The sequence below is a fragment of the Strigops habroptila genome, chromosome 11 (genome assembly GCF_004027225.2).
Source record: "Strigops habroptila isolate Jane chromosome 11, bStrHab1.2.pri, whole genome shotgun sequence".
Taxonomy (NCBI): domain Eukaryota; kingdom Metazoa; phylum Chordata; class Aves; order Psittaciformes; family Psittacidae; genus Strigops; species Strigops habroptila.
This window is the reverse complement of record NC_046360.1, coordinates 7,814,404-7,834,682: the sequence shown is the minus strand read 5'-3', so window position 1 is coordinate 7,834,682 and position 20,279 is coordinate 7,814,404. Positions and strand designations below refer to the sequence as shown.

At 42.9% G+C, this 20,279-nt stretch overlaps 1 protein-coding gene across 12 annotated transcripts in view; it reads right to left on the bottom strand.

The window, feature by feature from the left end:
- Nucleotides 1-520: 520 nt before the first annotated feature.
- FBRSL1 (fibrosin like 1) overlaps nucleotides 521-20,279 on the bottom strand; it is a 533,264-nt gene continuing 513,505 nt past the window's right edge. For 5 of the 12 annotated variants that reach the window (XM_030501688.1, XM_030501696.1, XM_030501691.1 and 2 more), the window contains 10 exons: nucleotides 18,830-18,880; nucleotides 17,791-17,886; nucleotides 14,358-14,429; nucleotides 13,764-13,802; nucleotides 12,838-12,909; nucleotides 11,410-11,542; nucleotides 7,213-7,296; nucleotides 5,361-5,444; nucleotides 4,098-4,338; nucleotides 521-2,080 (listed from right to left, as the gene is read on the bottom strand). In XM_030501688.1, coding sequence (XP_030357548.1) covers nucleotides 847-2,080; nucleotides 4,098-4,338; nucleotides 5,361-5,444; nucleotides 7,213-7,296; nucleotides 11,410-11,542; nucleotides 12,838-12,909; nucleotides 13,764-13,802; nucleotides 14,358-14,429; nucleotides 17,791-17,886; nucleotides 18,830-18,880 — 2,106 coding nt within the window. In that variant the 3' untranslated portion in view covers nucleotides 521-846. The remainder of the gene's footprint in view (nucleotides 2,081-4,097; nucleotides 4,339-5,360; nucleotides 5,445-7,212; nucleotides 7,297-11,409; nucleotides 11,543-12,837; nucleotides 12,910-13,763; nucleotides 13,803-14,357; nucleotides 14,430-17,790; nucleotides 17,887-18,829; nucleotides 18,881-20,279) is intronic. The other 7 variants (XM_030501690.1, XM_030501687.1, XM_030501695.1 and 4 more) reach the window with 5 other exon arrangements.

Below are 20,279 nucleotides of genomic sequence, written 5' to 3'. Positions count from 1 at the left end.
TTCTAGAAACCATTTTTATAAAGTCTACCTATGTTAAGAATTTAATATTGGTGTACATTTATATTAACAGAGTATTTACAGTTTGTTTTCTTTGTTTTTTTTCTTTTCTGTTTTGTTTAAAACAAGAAGTCAAAAAAAATTCCTCTTAAATTTCTGCATAATATAATAAGGCAAAAAACAAACAGTTTTGTACATTATTATTATTATTAATATTTTAATATATATCTGTAACTTCGGTTCCAAAGTACCAAGGTAAGTGATCAATTGGCCTCAGAAGGGAACCTCACAGTGGACTGTAAAACTACAGTATTTCCATAAATAATACTTTTAAGAAACCCTGGGTATTTTTTTTCTTAAGGATCTGAGGCCTTTAAAATGCAAATTTAACTAAAAACAAAAGCAAAATTTCTTCTTTTTTTCTTTTTTAAGTGAATAAAGAGCACAAAATTAAAAAAAATACAAATCCATTAAAAATGTTTCTCACATTTGGGAAAAAATGTACAAACTTGCTCTTTGTAACTCCTTTTTTTTTTGTGGTTTTTCTTTTTTTTTTTTTTTTTAGCACAGAAACAAAAAAACAAAACCAAAAATCAAGACCTATATATTAAATTCCCATTCTCAGCAACCTTCTTGTTGGAAAGTCTGCATCCCCGACCCCGTTATTTATGGAAATGTGCTTAACTTCTACAAATTTTACATTTAAAAACAAAAAAAAAAAGTTTACAGCAGTGCATTTTGTAAAAGGTTTGTTGGTTTCTGTTGTTGGTTTTTTTCTGTTTGTTTTTCTGTTTGTTTCTTTGTTTGCTTGTGTTATATACAGGTGAGTTGAAAATTCACTGGTGGGGACTATCGTGCCTCTACTTCTTTGGGGTTCCTAGAGGGGGAATAGTCCCTGGCCTCTGAGTTTGTGAGCGGAGTAGTCCTGCGTGGGGAGGCAGGTCTGGTGCTGCTCGCTGGTACGAGAGGCGGTGGGGCGCTCAGCGCTGCGGTTGGTGGGTTCCTGTTTAAAATCCCATTGTGCATGGCAGTGGATGGACTCAGTCTGGGGTAATGCATCCCGCTTAAATGAGGCATGAAGGATGGCACGTGTGCCAGGTGACTTTCGATGGGGGACGAGTGCAAGTGGTGCATTCTGGCACGCTCAAGTTCTTCCCGTAAGTGCAAGCGCTCTCTTTCCTCCACTTGCCGCAACCGCTCCTGCTCTCGGCGGGCTTCAAGAAGGTTTTCATGGTTATAGTCGTGCGGTTCCCTGTCTCTATAAGAACGCTCATGGTCGTAAAATCCGGAGGTGGTAGGGAACCTATGGATAGGATCCGTCCGGAGCTGGAAGTCCATTCGACGGTGCAGGTCTAAGCTCCGGTAGGCATCTCGCAATGGGTCCCTCATTGGGTCCCAAGAAAATCCGGGATGTGGCAGCCTCTCTCTTCCTGACAAAGGATTCATGCCTATGAGCGGGGTCATCATTCTGCTGCGGTCCAGAACATTCATGTTGTTCATCTGGTGCACGCTGCCCATGGAGATGGGCATAGAGGCAGCCATTGAATGAGGCAATGATAATCCATGCAAAGTAGGTGGTGGGGGATGCTCCACTGATCGGGAGTGCTGTGAGGGTTCAGACCCTACCACCAGCACATCACTGTCTTCCTTCCTCTCCTCTTTGACTTTGATGTCATTCTTAATCTTCTGGAGGTCGCTGGGAAGCTCTGTCTTTCTCTCCATGTCCTTGCTCATTAGATTGGTAAGCTTCAAGCTCTCGCTTAGTGCAGGTTTGCTGTATGGGGATACAGACTGGATTACTGGCTTTGTGTTGTCCTCAGAGGGTCTCTTATCATGGCTTGGAGTTTCCTTCACTGGGGAACGGCTCTCTTTAATCTTATGTTCTGCTATGGGCGGCTCTCTCAGCCGGTCAGGGTGCTCTCGCTCGGGTTCTTTGGACCTTTCCCTTTCACTGAGGCTAACCTGCCTGATGGGATCACTGGAGGTTTGGCTGTTGCTGCGGATGAGATTGCTTATCTGATGTGTCACTGGAGCCGATGCCGGTGAGGATCTGTTTGAATGTCTGTTTTTATCCATGAGGTCTCTGTAAAAAGAGAGAACATACATCCTTGGTTTTGTGTGAACAAACACGTGATGCTGGACACGCACAGCACTGTGTCTAGTTGTGCAATTTGAGATTGATCAGAAAACTATTTGGAAAGCTCTGCTAGCATCAGCTATAGCTGTGATGCTACACTAAAAGATACACACTACCTGCCTTTACATACTCCATAGAAAATGTTAAATGTCAACAAAGTTGGGGACTAAATTTGGGATGCATTTGAGAGAACAGTCTATTCACCCTAAGAGAAAGACCACTTCACTGAGAAATGTAGGGCAACAAGAATTCTAGACAGCTTATTTAAAAAAAACGACACTTATTGTGTGTTCATATATGTATCTGGCTGCCAGACAACAATCTTCTTGGCTGCAACACTCTTAACTCGTGTTCCTTTCCTAAAACATCGATCCAGAAGCCTACAGAAACGTATGCAGGTTCTTCACAAGACAGCCTGTCGACTGGAAGCAGCCATAATGCTTATTTTCCTATGGAGCTGCAGGAGTTTTTGCTGTTGCCAGTTTCGGCAGGTAAGCTACGTACTTGAGGAAAAAAACCTGTGAATAGGCCATGAAAGAGAGTCATCAACCTCTGTTTCAAGAGGACCTGCTATGATGAACAAGGGGTCGATGACAATGACCATGGGTTAGAAAGAGAGGCATGAGGGTTTACATTTATAACTGCACCTCTATATCTGAGCAAGCCAATTAGTCACAGTAAATCCCACCTCTTTAAGAGGGGAATAAATAATGCTCACCTTTTAAAAGCACTTTGCTCTACATGAGAGACACTTTAAATGCAAAGTATGATGGTATGATTGAAAGAACTGCATTATGCAGCTGAGAGGCTCACTGATGCTTACGTTTTATGATGGGTTTGCTTTTGAGAGCTGTAAGACCCGAGTGCTAAAAGCTGGAGGTGTTTTGGGGAGTTCTGTGAGTATTTATCCCTTATGATTACATTTGCTAACCCAAATTTCTTCTTCTGTGGTAGTCTTGATTGCTGGTCAAGGATGTGGTTTATTAAAACCATATCCAAACAGGGATGCTTGAGGACAGCTTAAGCTGAGTTAATAGAAAAGTAATAGAGATGTTAACCCCTGTGTGAACACGCCTGAGAGTAACCTTGGTTTGCAAACAAATTACACTAAAGCCAAGAAGAGAGCTTCCTATCTGGATGACTATCCATGCAAAGGTGTCAGACAATTTAACATTTAAAGCAAGATGATTTTCAGCCTATTGCTTCCATATAATCTTGTTCACAGGCACTGCCTGAAGATCTCATTAAAAGCACTCCAGGCAAACTATCACTACACAAATACACACATCTAAGACTTGCAGGCTGTTATTGCCTACAAAGAAATAGCCTGTTGGAGACAACTGGGCTCTGAAATATAAAGGGCTTTACATCTTCAAAATGATATAACTGGAAGCTAATGAAGTATCTATAGCCCAGGTGATCCCGTCCTGTCACTGTTAATAAGGGTTTGTCTACAATGCAATTTTTTAAGATCAGTTTTATTAATGGCTTCATGCACACTGCTCCACATACAGGCATTTGCATTTTTACCTCGTTAATGTCCAGCTAACATTTGAATTCATCAGCATATTTGTACATTAATGAGAACTATGATTGTCTCCAAAGGATCCAACACAATGCTACCTTCATGATCTCAGAACATACAGTGATCCTAAAGCAGCTGCACTGAAAACAGCCAAGTATACCCTGAAAACACAGCAACATGCTCATTTCCTCAGCCTGGTGCTTTTTATTAACCTACTATTGGAGACTGGTTTATCACATTTCCACAGAGGACAAATCCTAAAAGACAAAGAGGGGTTTTTTTTGCGTTGCTAGTACTTGTACTTATCTGAAGAAGAGGCCTATTAGCTGCTTCAAAGACAAGCAATGTTTTGCTCTGAAGATCATTTTATGATTGGAAAAATTGGGAAAAATACAGAGGAAAAACAGGCCCAGAAGGAAGTGTTCAAAAGCTGCTTACCTCTCTTTGTCTCTGTCATCTTTGCTCAGAGAAAGATCCCTCTTCTCGGGCTCTCGCTCCCGCTCTCTGTCTCTGTCATGGTTTGTCACTGAGGAGCTTCGCTCAGAATCAGTGGGCTTGGGCCACTGTGGAGGTGTTGGGAAGGACGGTGGGGTCCGATGGAGTCTATTCCATGGCTCATGGGGATTATTGAAATTCTGCAGGTTTGGGCCGTCTTTGTGAGTAAAAATGTTGTTGTGAGCTACAATAACGGCAGGGGGAGGAGGAGTTAAAAATAATTCCAACCAAGTAATTACATAAACATTTTTCACAATGCTAATCACAACCAGAACTGTCCTTTCAAGACTTTTTAATGTGGAACTAATGGTGAGGGGGAGCTACTAGCAGGTGGACACAGATATCTCCAACAATGGGTGTAAGATCCACCAGCACTTTTAAGGCTTTGGGTGGAGCAAGCTATAACTACACATCTGAGTAAGTCAGAGATGACTGAAAATGCCCAGCTCCTCTTCTCCCCCCACCCCAGCAAGGGTTCCAGCACAAACTCAGTATTTTTCCTCAGCTCCTCTCACTGGCAGAAACTTTAACTTGTGCGTAGTTATACGCAATCAGCTGTCTGCAGCTGAAGGATTCAGGGCCTTTTTTGTTAAAGAAACAAGACTATTTGGTGGCATGTATGTGTGTGTATAAAAATAGAGCTTGGCTGTAGGCTTTTTAGAACAGTCACTTGATTTTCCTCCATCAATCTTAAGCTGATTTCTGTTGCACCATGAGATGCAAAAGCATGCTCTCTTATGTGTGCCTCTCAAGCATGTCTCGCCTACAGATAACATGTTTTTGAAGTAAAATCATTTTATACAGGTAATTTAAACTTTAGACAATGGTTACAGAGGAAGTCTACATGCTGCATTAGGAGAAGTATCAATAGCTGTTCCACCATGCATCTTCGCTGTTGAAGGGTGTTACTTTAGATGCCCATAGGGCCCCAGAGCTCAGTGGGGTCTTGCAGCTCTAGCACCTCTAGGAGCACACAAGGTACCAACCTTCAGCAGTGAGGAGACACAGAGCACAGCTAGTGATGTCTGTGACATGCAGAAAAGCTCCCACCGCAGAGACCTGGAAATCTTAGGTGCAGTGTTTTCAGATAGGAGAATGGAGGTTAGGAATTAAACTTCTTTAAAAACTACCACCAGCTGCTGTAAATATTAGCATGTGGCTTTTCTGGAAGGGATGTTTGTCTGCAGTAACCCAGCCAGTACTTACTCAGAGCATGACTGCCTAATCCTCCAAAGGCATTGCTGCCTAAGTTCCCAAGGCCGCTGAAGGTGCTTGACCTGCTAAATGGATCTGGAAAGGCAAACAGGGATTTAGCAGGCATTTAGCCAAGAATGCTGGAGAATGAAATGCACCCCTCCCCTTCTTAACGGTCTGAATCCAAGTAGGATTAGGCCAGACTTTAAGCTGATCCTTCTCATTGCAAGGTTCTTTGCACAGAAAATTCCCATCATGTTAAAATGGAGAAGGGATTCAGTGCTCACTCTGCAAACAGGTGCTGTAATAAACTTTTGTATGCCAGTCAGAGGGGAGCTAGAAATTAAGGTCTAATAGCTGAAATTAGGGTGGCTGCTGCTGAGCTATAGCTCAACTTATCAGTACTAACAGTAGAAGCATTGCAATTGCCTTGAAAGAAGAACCTCAGCAGGCTCCTCAGCCAACATATTGAGGCGATGCATCATTTCACTTGTTTCTGTTTACTTTCTACCCTCTTTGTAATAGTGCATAGAGACAGTCTTAAGCTAAGTGCTACAGATATGTACATTGCTGCATCCAGTCCCTGCACCAACTAACTCTGGCCTGTTTGTGCCAAAGTCCTCTCCCATAATGGCTTCCTTGATCCCAGTGGTGGTGGAAATGATAGTGTACTCTTAGGAGCTACTATGACAAAGGGATGGGAGGATACCCTTTGAGGCAGAAGATGAATCTTGCCTTTCCTCATCAAGTATCTATTTGGCTACTGGCACTTGTCTTTATAAAAAGTCTGCTTTTTTTTAATTAAAGGTTCCTCTCTGAGTGGATACAGCCAGACTCAGGTTTCTGCCCTCCACAGATGGCTATGGGTTAAATCATACCAGTGTACTTGTTTTCTTTCCTACTGGTCATCTCTAAATAACTCCTGCCCACTGGCTTTTTGCCTGTCCCTTTAAAGTCTTTAACGTGCCATGTTGCAGGAGCTGTTTTGCTCTCCACTTCCTCATGGATATCTTTATATTTAAAATATCAGGGCAAACAGCACAGATAGCTTGGATCTTTAAGCAAACAGCTGTTTGCTTATTTACTTATTTTTAAATAGTCATTATTGCTCTTTCCCTTTGACACTAAGTAATTGAGTGACTGTAGAGATATACAGTTAATTTTGACAGAGTGTTCAGGAATTGATGTAAATCTGGGTATCTGCAATAGAGAAAAGTCTACTAGGTCATGTGGCATGCCACATGTACTGATTGGATGAGTGTTACTAAAACATTAATCAACAGAGCTTGAACTTTAATTGGCAATGAGCTGCTTGTGAGCTTCTAAAATGAGGAAATTTGAGAAAATCAGGCTCTACTTACTGCCAATTAGGAAACTGAGAGGCTGGCAAAATGTGCAGAACAGCTATTTGCCAGGAACTGTTCACTGAACTTTAATAAAGAACCCAGCCAAGAACTCTCATAGGTGGGAAATGGTACGGGAGGAGCCCATTTTAAGCTGTGGCTTGTTTGAGGTACCTCTGCATACACTTCCCCCATTTCCTTGGGCACATTCAGCAGCACAGAGGGGATCTAGAGGTCACATTTCAGCTCCTGTGCAGTGTCCCAGCAGTGACAGACTTGACTGCTCTGCAATGCTCTCTTCTCTTGCAAGGAGAGGGTCTGCTAATCCTGCCCCTCTCCTTTGGAGGAGAGCAGAGGGAATGTGCTGGGAAGCTGGCATGGGTGAGAACCTGGCTAGCTTCTGGTTCCTGAGACAGTTTTAAGCCTCTCCCTCCCCTCGTGCTACAGTGCCTCAAGGCAGGACCACACCAGAGAGCCAGAAATGCGTCACAGGTATAAAGGTGAAGACAGGGTTTACTTACACTTACCTGCCAAGTGGTTAGTGGGCAGGAAACTGCTGTGGTGAGGTGAAGGACCAAAAGGGGTGGTGGCTGGATGTGTCGCACCTGTGAGAACAAGGTCCCTTTTTAGTTCAGTGGCAAGTGACTGCTTGCATACACAGAGGTCCTGGCCGTAACATTGAGGAACCAGATGCAAAGGCACATGCCAGACTTGAACACAGCAAAGGCAGGGGAAGACCCTGAACACCAGCTGAGTGAGCTACAGGCTGGATTGCTCAGAGTGCCCTTCAAAGGAGTCTGTGGGCACTAGGAGGCAGGAGGAGACCTTGCCTGATGCATTGCTGCTCACCTGTAGTCATGAGGAAGTGAATCTCTTTGTCTGGCATTTTCAGTCATTACTCTGTGTTTACATTAAAAAAGGTCAGCCCAGGTTATGGGCCCAGACAGAAGGTGCTCGGAAGTGACTGATTAGAGTCTATATGGAACACCAGTTAATGACAGGCACGCAGGGAACATCAATCATGCCTCTCCCATGAGAGCTCCATCTACGCTCTCACATCTGTCTCTGCATCCACAGGCTCCCCCCACGGTTCCCTCCCTTTCCTAGACACTACTCATTGCCATGGAGCCATGCTACCTCATAGGAAAGCAGCACCACTGCTGAGCATGCTGGATTACCTTAGGTTGAGGCAAGGGGCAAGAATGGGCTGAAACAAACTGCTCTGCCCTGTATTTCAAGGTGGACCAGGCTCACACAGAAAATTCTGCTCTCCTTTCAGAGCAGAAAACGAGAGATTTGCTTCCTTTGCAGGCAGACACATGTGAACCTGAACAGGCTTGCAAATGAAAAGCACTGGTGTCGCCTGCCACTGGGATACATGGTTTTTGGAAGAACATTAACTCCCATGTATCCTGCAAATAACAATATGTTTGGGCAAGCTCATGGGCCTGGCTTTTGCTCCCTAAAATTAGTACAGATGATTTTCAGGAGGCACCTGAAATCAACTTTTGAATACTTATGTTTCAGATGTGAATGACGCAACATTTCTGTGGCTCCAGTATTACACTGACAAGACCAGCCCCCTCCAACTGTTTAGACTGTGAACATCCTTTGGTGCCTCCTCCCTGCCAGTTCTGCCACCACTGCAGACAAAGCAGAATTAGCAACTATCATAACTTTCAGACGCTGCCTGGATGCAAACACAACTTCTGCCTCCCTTGCAGGAAGCAAGACCTGCCATACCTGTGCATTAACTGTCTCATTTTGTTAGAAACTAGTCACTGCACACAATGACAGAAGCAGCACTTTCCCAAGGATATGTTACACCTTGTGCAAAACAGACCAACCCCTAAATAAAGATTTTCAGTGCTCTTGTTTCATATATTTTGTTGGTAAAAAGTTAACTTCCCTTACTGGAGAGTAACAGGTCAATCCTAGCAAACATCAGCATACTGGGCATAAATGTGAGCTCTTCACTAACAGCTCCCTTACCCAGTCACTGCTTTCTCAAGTGATAACTTTCCATTATAGAAAAGAGGACTACAATCCTTCTCCTCCCACCTGGCACTCCAGCTCTCCTGTCACCTTCACCACAAAGACTTCTGCCTTGTCTGTGGCCCATATGGATGATTCCCACCCGTGGCAGACCTGCTCTGGTAAGTTCCTGCCTCTCATTTCCAAGCCACATCAAATGCATGTTTCTACCACATGTCATCAGTGTTGGCAACACCGGGGAAGGTCACAGCAAAAGTGAGGAGAAAGGGAGAGAAGAAACTAAAATGCACAGGAGAAACTGCACCCCAAAGGCAGCCCAAACAGTGTTTTACAGAGGTGCTGGTCAGTCCCTGATGTGGTTATGGTGACTGAGCCCAACAACAGACAGTCATTGTAAAATGCATTCATGTGTTCAGAACATGAGCAGGCTATAAAGCCAGAGAGGGAGACAGCGCTGCACGTCTCTCACCAGCTTGGGCACCACAAACCTAAGCAGCCAGAAAATGACTTGAGGAAACTTAAGAGAGACCACAGCAACGAGACCTGGAGTTATCTATAAACATTCTGACTGCTCCAATGCTTCAAGACGGATGGAGACTGTCATCTTTCTAATCCTTTAAGATTTCAGGAGGTGTATAATGGATGGGAGATTTCTTCAAAGGAGACGGCTTACAAACTCAACTACACGGGCTGATAATAAAAAATCCTCTGGAGAAAGCCAGAAGCAGCATTGCAGGCTGTCAGGTAGTTATTAAATATAGCGTCTGCCAGGCAGCCGAACATCCGTCCTGCAGACAGGTGGCCCTAAGATAACTTATGCCTCCCACAGTAACTAGGCAATGCAGCAGAACCAATGATTCACATCAACTGCACGCTTGTTGGATAAGGTGAAAAGAATGCCTCGGATATTGCAGAGTAAAAGATTTATTCATCCATATATTACTGCTGCAATGTTTGTTCGCTTTGATAGCACTCTTTACCTAGATTTACCGTGTGATGGCTCTTGTGATTAATACAGTCACAGACAAGTTGCTGTAAGGTTGTTTATCTCTAGTGAAAGTTTTCTATTAATTTGCCTTCTTTAACGTTTCTATTCCATACTGTTTCCCCTCTTGCTTTTATGAATGGAAAAGCAAGCCATGCCTGCATCTGGAGGAAAAAAAGCTCAAGATACCAACTGCACCAGTGCTTTTCTGCCTGTTATGGTAAGTTCTGCCCAATACAGCCTCCAGTAGCAAAACCATACGCAAAACAAGATTCTTGAAATGACAGTAAAGGACAGACTAAGGACTGTGATTAGGAAAGAGGTGCCATATAAAAACTGTCAGAGGTTTGCAAATAAGCTGTGCTTATGCATCCAAGCAGATGCAATAAATATCTTGGTCCTGTACTATCAAAGTAACTTGACAGAGACCAAAATACAGGGTAACATCCTACAATGTACAGCAAGTATGAGCACTGATTGTATGTGGTAGAAACATGCATTTGATGTTTAAGAATTTCCATTCAGACAAGGGCAGAAATACAGACTGAACCACTGGTGGGGTTCCTGAAGGCTATCCGACATCTGTGTTTAACTCAGTTCTCACGGAGGTTTCAGCTTGATTCTCATCTGTTGCTTTTCTGTTATGATGGGGACAGAATTCAAACCATTTCTAACCTCATTCATTTCAAGAGAGATGAATCAAGGCTGAATATGATCACGTCTGCACAGAGTTAGAATGAGAGCACAATATTGCATCATAAAAACAGACTAACATTGGAAAAGAAAATACATTATTTACCAATTAATTATACACGTAAAGAGCTTAGTTGCATCTTATCAATTGATACAGCTCATTCAGAAGGCAGACTTTAGCATCTCAAACACAGAACAAAGACCTGAAAAGATCTAGGGGGAAGGATAAACCTGGGAACAGAACAAACCCACCATTTGGTAGATGGACATTGGCGTGAATCTACAGTGACCTCCAAACCAGAATGTCAGAGTTACAGTCTCCCATGGTCAGAGCCACTGAGAACAGTGCAGTGGAGCCTACTGCACTTTGGTAATTAAATTAATCGTAATTGCTTCTCCAATAGATTGGAAAGCAATTGATCAAGGTATACTATTGAATTCTTTGGGTTTTTAAAATCCAATATGCCATTTTAAGCCTTAGAGACTGCTGGACTTTGTAACACATATGGGGATTTTATATTTAAAAACCAAACACTTCACAAACACGTTCTGTGATATTTTCAATGCTGTTATTGAAGTTTTCCTTTTACAGAAAACCCTTGTTTTCAGAAAACAAACAGAAACTTGGTGAGTGGAGGAGCTGAGAAGAACAACATGGCAAATATAAAAGCACGAAAGAGACTGGGGCCACTTCCAATCCTGTGCAATGGAAACATTTTCAAGTGTTTTGTCAAAATCACTTTAAAAAATCACTCCATTGCCTATTAATCAGGCACATAAGAACCAGCTGCACAGACTCGAATGTAAGAGCCCAGTGCTGCAGCTCAGTGTCATGCAGAGGATCCTGCACCGGAGGCAGCGGCAGAGCCCAGCCCAGCTCTGAGAGCCCCAGTCACAACAGTTGCCAGTGCTTCCAAAACCCTCTGAAACAATCTTGTCTGCTTCAATTTTTGAGGTGTACATAGCTGTAGAGACACACATCACATATACTGACTGGTTTTTGTTTTTTTTTCTCTTTCTTCTACAAATGATGATGTTTCCTTACCTGTGGTAGAAAACAGAGGCCTGGCAAGATCCTGTGGATAATGGAAGCCTGGAAACACCCCAGGGGCGGGAGGTCTGCTGAACAGGTCAAGTTTACCACCTATCTCTAGCTTGTGGGGATCCAGCTGCATTTGCTGTCAAATGATATAAAAACAACCTCATTATACACTTCCTTTTTTAAGGGAGAAAGAAAGAGGGAGTTCAGGCTCACTCCTGCTTAGCCCTGCCAGCGAGAGTTAGCGAGAGTGACAGCAGTGTCTCTGGTCACGCACTGCAGTCATGCTCTGACAGCATCTGTAAGGCCATTTCGCTCCACAGCCTTCTCAGCTGCCTGCCTCATCCACATGAATAAGGTCTGAAGTGAGCTCTCAGCCCCTCAGCACACACAGTGGAGCATGCAAGATGATACACTGAGTGCGCTGCACCCCAGGATCAGTTGGTGCTCTCAGCCTGACAAAAAACATTCTGCAGGCGGAAAGCTGCCGGCTGAAGTCTGGAGAGAGGGGTGACGGACTTGTCTGTTTTGCTTCTCCAGTTTGGAAAGAGAGATGTTCCTAGACTATGCCCTTCCTGCAGCTAGTATACCTCAAAATGCAGACAAAGGGCAAAAGAATAAAGAAAACTATGAGGCTCCTCCAGAGGCTATATTTATCCTTCCCTTATAGAAGGGAGTATGGTCAGAACTGCACCCAAGCCATGTAAGTTTCTCAACAGCTTAAAGGTGATATATTTGCTTATTTAAAAAACATAAAGACATAGGTCACTTGCAGAGAGACTAATGACAGTGCAACACTTAAGCACTACTGGATAATCTTCCTTAATGGGATGAAAAAACTACAGCAGGAGCTATGAAAAAATAAACACCACAGAAGTCCCATCATCAGCTATTCTGCCTGTCGCAGGGAACTCTGAGCCTGTAACAGCACCCCAGCATACTTACATCTTGTTACCTCTTGAGTTGTAACCCCCCTCCCTCTGCCCATCATCACTGCAGTGCAGAAAGCCCAACACCCTCTAACATAGTAACTATCAATCTACTCGCCTGCTCCCTGTTTTGTAATATGCTCTTCACCATATTGGTCATTTCATTACCTCCTCCCCAGGAGGTACTAGTACAGAAGGGAAATGACGTTAAACATATACACTTTGTAAAAAAACGGCAAAATTACCCTTCCCCTCCATTTCTTCATCTCTTTCTGGCTGTGCACTTAGTATTTCTTGCTCATTTTGCTACCCTTCAACCCAATTCCTTTGCCCTCAGATAAACTTTATGGTTGCTACAATAAATGTTAAAGGATTGAAAGTGTTAGTTAATCAATACAGGCAAGCTTGAGAATCACCAACAGTAACTGCTTCCTGCTCATTACTCACTAAAATACAATCTCTAAGCCAGAACACTTGGCTTTGTTCCAGAAACTGTCTGAATTACCTTTATCTTTTGCTGGTGATGGTAGATCTGCCAGGCGATCTGTACATGAACCGCACACCACTTCCCGGGCTTCTGCAATGGAAAGCACAAGAATTTAGATTAATTTATACGTTAGCAATCTACATCAGATAGAACGTTTCATTTCCTTTACTGTCAAACAGGCAGCTAAGCAATGAGAAAGGCTGATTACTAAAACGGCACAATAGGTGATCAACACTTCTTTCTGTACGGCAGCAGATGACGTTTAAATTCAGGAAACAAACAGGAAGAATGTGGGGTATCTTTCTCATCTCATGGACACCTGAGATCCCTGCCTGTCCTACTTGCACTCCCCCCTTCATAAATGGAAATAAATGGCAGCAAAGACAGGTATGCCATGCTTAAGAGAAAGCAAGTAATAGTTAACAGTTCTATTTCTGAGAAGAGCCCTGTTCATTCATCCCTGCTGCACTGCAGGCCAAGTCATGCGTGGTTATTATGGCTACTTGCATTTGAGGAGGAAAAGGGTACAGCCAAACAATCACCAGGGATGAGCAGTGCCACAGCTGAACAAGTTACTGTTTTACAGCTGAGCTGTGGTACTCACTGCTGAGAGGTTTTTTTGAACATGAGAAGCACAAATAGGACATACAGACCTAAGCCACCACGAATGTGATCAATGGTGAATGTCTGTCCACGCTCACAGTCATTTATTTCTGTGACCCTCATTTCATACTGTGAACTATTAATGCACATAAATGGATGCAAAATAAGGTTGGGATTCAACCTAAACATTATTAATCAGAAGCAGTTAAGAGTTTACAATGACATTTTGCTTTAAATAAAGGATAAGCATGAAATTTTCTACTGGACATGTTAGATTTCAAAAACATGTGCACGATATTTGAAATGTGTGTATATATACGTATATAAAATCCCCCACAAACCTTACTTACTCTTACTGGAGGCCTATAAGGGTCTGACACCTAGGGAAAAGGCAGAAATAAAACAATCAGCCTTTCTAAAACTAGCCAATATACCAAAAGGTGGAGAACTTCCTTCCTCTAAACAGTAAAAGCATTTAAAAAGCAATGTTCCAGACAAGTCCCCTGTGACATGGGAAACCTAAAAGGCTTAAAGAAGGCTTATAACTTCTCTTTCACTCCTTGCACCAAACTCAGCAGAATTTTATGATAAACAAAGCAGCTTCAAGCCAGCAACTGAACAGCATCAGTGCTTTTCTGAACCTTGTAATCTGAAATGGAGCACATAGAACTACTCTCCAAGCAATGCTTAAGGGAAAGACCTTGAAGAGGGTTCCTGCCCCATTTCCCTCTGACTTTGAAAAAGTCAATACATCCCTCTGTATTCACGACTGGTGGAGGCTACTGTTGTCTCACCAGAAAAAGAAACTTCTGCCCTGACTGCTTGTTCCGAGTCTAGAAGGCAAATTTGCTCACCAGCTGCTCTTTTTATGAGCAATCACTGTGTTTACTGTAAATCCAGATAAGCTGAAAGGAAGGTTATATATTGTTGCCTACCCCTGGAGTCTTCTGCAGCAGGGTATGGTGGACTGTGCCTGGTCTACCTGCTACATCAATAGGGTTTGAAGTCTGAAAGACAAGAATAGAGCGTGAATAATACTGTATCACACCAGCGGTACATTTAACATCTCTATCTGATGTTAATGGCATTAATTAGTACATGTTTGTACTGTGCTTTGAACACGCATATTGCTACGTTAGTGCTAAATGTTATCTCTTACTGACAGCCAACAGCATTTAACCATCATGTCATCTATTATTCTTTAGCAGCAGTAAGAGTATTACAGCAGCACCTCTAAGCCCCACTGAAATCACAACCCCATTGTGCTATGCAGTATGCAAGTAGATGGGAAGGGACAGTCCCTGCCCCCCAGGCTTGCTCTTTAGACAAAACAGGCAGGCAGTAGGAGAGAGAATGAGAGGTGGACTGACTCCCTCCATCTTTCAGGCAGCAACCAGTATAGCAGTCAGGAACGGAACAACTCAAGCATCCTAGTCCCGTATTCCACCTACTGGACCGCAGCCCCTCCCTGACTGGGGCTAGATAACACAATGGCTAAAATGGCAACAGCCCATCCATTTGCTTTGACAAGGCAAAATGAGAAACCTTAGAAGGTGCTTGTGGGTCTTTTATAGCTCTGCATTGTTTATCCCATCATTTTCCAGCAAGAATTAAACACTTCATTGAATGAATCCCTGTTCTCCTCTGGATCCCACCTGCTGCCCTGCCCTAGACGATCGCTAAGAACTCGTTTGTCTTCTCACTCTGGCATTCCTCTATCTCCCACTCCCAGAGCAACTGCACCTGGTGCCTCCATACAGCTGAGTACAGAGGGGTTAAACCTTATTCCCCAAGAGATTATCTCACTCACATTTTAGGTCAAATTACAGTAGATTTCAAACAGTCAAACTGTACAAGCCATGAATATAATCACGGGTGTGGGAAGAAAGATAGGCTTTAATTTGTCTAAAGCTATGTAACTTCCAGACTCATTAAAATGAGAATTCTTTTGTGTAGGTAAGTCAATGAACTCCCCAGGCAGATCTGTGCTCGCAGGGGCTGTCTGACAGCTGAGGTATATATAAGGTGGCAAATAAGTTACAGCTATCATACAGGCAAGAGCTTTAAGATCACAACATGTTAATAGCATGGTGTCATCCTGTCCCTTTGTCCCCTGGAGAAAGATGTGAATGCTTCCTCCAGCAAAGTAAACTGAATACTTCTGACCTTTTCAAGTTCTTAGCTTGTGAGAAACGGCCTTCGGGACACTCACTGAGAAGTTTACCGTCAGCATGGATTTATGTGCAGTGGACTTACACGCACAGCTGTAGGCAACTGACATGGGAAGGGGAAAAACAAAACCAAGACCTCTGCTTTGAAAAGCAAGAAGTGCAGTACTCAGTGTGCCAAAACCACATCAACAGGTCTGTAGCGATTACGAAGGCTTTAGTCAAACAGCTTGGGAGGGAGAGAGCATGGAAAAATGAAGCCGTAATGATGTCTAGAGCGGCTTTGCCTAGCTGTTCAGCTCTGTTTCCTCTAGGAAACTGGAAAATAATGTGCCAAAGTGGCAGATCCATTTCTCAACCCATCCCTCTTCTTTTCAGATATTAGATTGCATGTAAATACAGCACTGTCCAGAGATCAAGTGATGGTAGTGATTAACCATGCCACCAGAGCATGACCTTGTGCTGCTTAAACTCAAGCTAGCACATGTTCTATGTATCTAGCATTAAAATGAATTAAAAGCTGATTATAATTTAGTACTAAGAACTGTTTAAAAATGTAATGGGTCTCTTTCTTTCTCGCTATGTAACTGTTTCTCTTTGGTCTAATGGTATTTTGCAGTGAGATGGTATCTATAAAGCTCTGTAATGGAAAGACAGAAACCAGAAGAGCTGGCTGTAGTCGTAACAGAAGCTCCTCATTAACAGTCAGTAGCCTTATGGCAAAATTGAACCCTATCTTCACATCAACAAAATTTGGCCAATTCTACCTTATTTGTGCAGCTCCTTTGCTTGCAAAGTCAAGTTCACACCCTGACACCTTGGGGTCTGTAGGGACTCCCTGGCATGCCTTGCAAGAATAGTAACAGTTAACACTGGCAGCCAGCTCCATCAAGGGATAGCTATGTTCTGTCCCTCCTGCTCCCTTTGATTCGATGCTTTCCTATGCCTGTAGCTACTACATACAGAACTCGTGTTGAAAAAAGCCATTTTAGAGACTTTGCTATTTGTAATGTATCCAGAAAATAATGTAAGGGATTGGACAGGCACTAAGGAAATACTCCAGCTTCCATTAAAAATATTCAGTGGGAAGGTTGCTAGAGGCCTTATTTGCGGCAGTTGCTAATTTCTGACTTCCACTGATGTCAGTGACACTGAGGAGAGAAGCACATCCCACAGCCCTGCTCGGTGTGATTACAGACATCACCTTCCAAATGCAAACAGAAACAGCCTGACTACAGCGCTGCTCCTTCCAGGCTTCTGACACAGCAGCAAAGCTCTATGGAAATGCATTTCAAGATAAGAAATCTCTGAAATCACAGTATGTAAAGAAACTAAACACGTCACCTTACAAATGGAGTAAATGCTCCATTTTCAAACAAGTATTACATAGATACAACGCATATTTCTTGTTTGGAAAGATTTAACAGTTTCTGTACATTTAAAAATAGTTAATAAAAAGAACATGTTGGGGAGGGAAAAAAAAAGCAGTGCACACCACAGAATTCGTCAAAAATGGTGGTTATCATGGCAACATTTCCAAATGCCAATCAGTGCTAGTTGTAATGATATGTTACAGTTGCAGTGCACCTTTCAAACACACTATCTCAAAGAAGCTTGCAGGCATTAATCAAACCTTATAAAACCCACTGCAAGATCAACTTTATAGATGAGGAAGCTGAGGAACAGAAGATTTAAGTGACTTGCCCAAGGTCAGACAGTGTTGGAGCTGGGAATAAAGATTCAGCTCCTTCAAACTGCTCTACCCATTTACAGCAGTCTCTCCCTATTGTTCCCACACTTATATGGTCAATTTCTCTTTTTTTTTTTTCTGGGAATAAACAGAGTTTATCTTTTGCAATCTCAGACCATTAAATTTATAAAATGATTTGGGACTCTTTGGTCTATTATTAGCTGTAAATATTTCAATCAAATAATGCATGTGACTGTATGCTTCTACTCCAGTTTCAGCAGACCTCCCAAGTGAACCACTATATCCTTTTCCAAGGAATGATCTGTAGTGCCAAAAGAAAATGCCTAAAGTGTTGGCTGCTTTGTGCAGAGGATGCTCATAGATCTGCAGGGTGATCACTTCCAACCCTGTGCTGCACTTCTGCTAGTTAAATCATGTGCTACAAAATCACCAGAGACACGACTCTGAACACAGTAAAAGAACAAAGCCTTCAGAAGAAGAAGTTTGTACCTTCGGTTGAAATGCTCCCTGAAGTGACCCAAAGGGACCTGAATGTGGAAGCATGGGTGGCATTCCAGGCATTGCTGGAGGATAGGTTGGAAAGAACTACAAAAGAAAAAGAGATGCTTATGTCACAGGACAACTTGAACAATAATGGAGGTAGGTGCCAATCCTGGCACATACAAAAATAGTACTGTGTTGAATGAGTGCCACAGTGAAAATACACACTGAATTTGCTTTCAAAATTTTTAAGAGCAAAGCCAAAACTTGGAAAATGCGCTCAACTGATGAATTTTCTAGATAGTGTTGAACAAGTGTGCCTTTAAAATTGGTGGACTATTGCAGGAAGCACAGAGCATTCATTCATCATTTTTAGAGGAATCAGAATAAATCTGGGTTTTATGTTCACTTTTTGTTAACTTTGCATCTTTCTGCAGTAGCAAACAAGTTGACCCCGTTTTGAAATGTGCCCTGCTTTAATTGTCAAAGCAAAAAAGAACCACAAGATGCTGCATTGCACACTAACCACAGGCAACATGCACACCACCTTGTAGTTGTGAAGGCTGGGTTAAGTTTTGCTTAGGCCTCTCCTGAGCACATACAGCAGTTTTACAAGTCCCAGAACATGTAGTTTTTGTGCTTTGGAGCAGTGGGGAGCACCAGGAAGAAACCACCAGTTTGACTTACTCCTGTGACCTGAGCAAAATCTAGGGAGAGAGCCATGCACTCCAGGCTGCTGCACTGTGAGAAGCACCAGCTGCAAAGATACTGCAATGACCACTGATTTAGCCATTTGTGCGCATTCCCTGCCATCCCAGGCACAGCAATATAGAGCTGCAGCAGCAAAAATGCAGTAGGCAAAGATTAAAAAACAAAAAACAAAAGCCCAAAGAAAATTTTGTACCTTAAAAAAAATTAAATAAATCAAGACAGAAAAAAGAGCTTTAGGAATGAATGAATCAAACCACTACCGATCAATTGAAAACAAGCAAAAGAAGTGCAAGCAGAACCATCAACAAAGACACCACCTAGAAAGGTAAGCACTCACGTTGGAATGTCGAAAGTAAGGGTTGTCTAATTTGGGAGCGTACTTGTCAAACTGGAAAGAAAAGAGAAAAAAAAAAGGAAATACGTGAGTTTGGTTTCTGCAGTAGTGGACACATCAGGATTTCAACACAGACAAATAAGCACGGCCCGTCTGTACAGCATCTAACAGAGCAGAACTGACTGGTTATTCCATTCTCGCTCATCAGGGAGCTGACTGATTTCCCAAAGCTAATGAGGCGGAAAGGTGCTAGCCCCTGGGTTGTGCTGGGTGCTGCTGAGCATCTCTGCAGAACCCTGTTTGCAGCCACTACATGAAGAGGTTCCTTCACTATGAAGAGAGCAGTCCTGATAGCTGCAGTGCAATGAAACACAGGGAAGTTCAGCTCCAGGTTCAGATCTGGGATTTGCCCCTGAAACACTGAACTAGATCACATGCTAGAAGGTAGGGAACATTTTCCATTAGACCCCAACTTCTATTGTGGGGCAACCAATACCAATTCCCCATTTCCTGGGTTCCTGTAAGTGCCAAAATCGTCTGGAAAAGGGCTTAACTGCTTTGGATGCACAAGTCTCTCTGTATTCCCCCACACCTGCAGAAGAGAGGGTGCCCCAGAGAAAAGGTGATTGTTATCCTTTTCCGTTCCAGCATGGGGTTTTAACACCTCCATGTGTGCAGTCTGTGCCCCATATTTATTTTTATGACCATTTGTCCTGTACCACCTTGGAAACAAAACCAAAGCATATATACATTGCATTTTTGACCAGTATGTACATTCTGCTGGGGAGGAGGGAGTGGGGAAAAGGCAGGGAAGGGAGCTGTAGGACCCCATGAAAAGCTGCTTATTTGGCAAGTCAGCTGCTGTTTCACACTCCTCTATGTGCAGGAGAGTAGATTTGTAATTTCATTAATTACAGTTATTACTGGAGGCATGTCCCCTCCAGTGTAAATACCATAAATTACCAAACACATGCAGCTGTAAATTTCAACACTCTTCTCTGGTGTTGGGATTAGCAGACCTGATCTAGTGGAATATAAGAAGACGTGAGTAAAATATAACAAAGGAGCGTTGCAAGTTGTTTTTGTATGAAGGCTGACATCAACAGGGCAGGGGTGGGAGGGGAGGGAGCTGTTCACAGGATCAGATATCATGATTCTTGAATAACACAGGAGGTTTCTGAGGAAAGACTCAAGAGTGTTTTACACAGACCAAGAAGAGAAGGGAAGGTGTTTACACACGAGTACATTGAGCAAACACCTGGGGCTGGATTTTGGGTGGATGATATTACTTCTAATTGTCTTGCTGCTAAGCAGATTACAACCCAAGAATGTCATCGGGCAGTCAGCAGTGGGAAAGAAAAGTGAGAAACATTGTGCTCCTTGAATCCTTGGTAGTTCTTCCCAAATACTGCTTTTGTTGTTACTCTTGGCTTTTACTAGCCTTAGCAGAAGA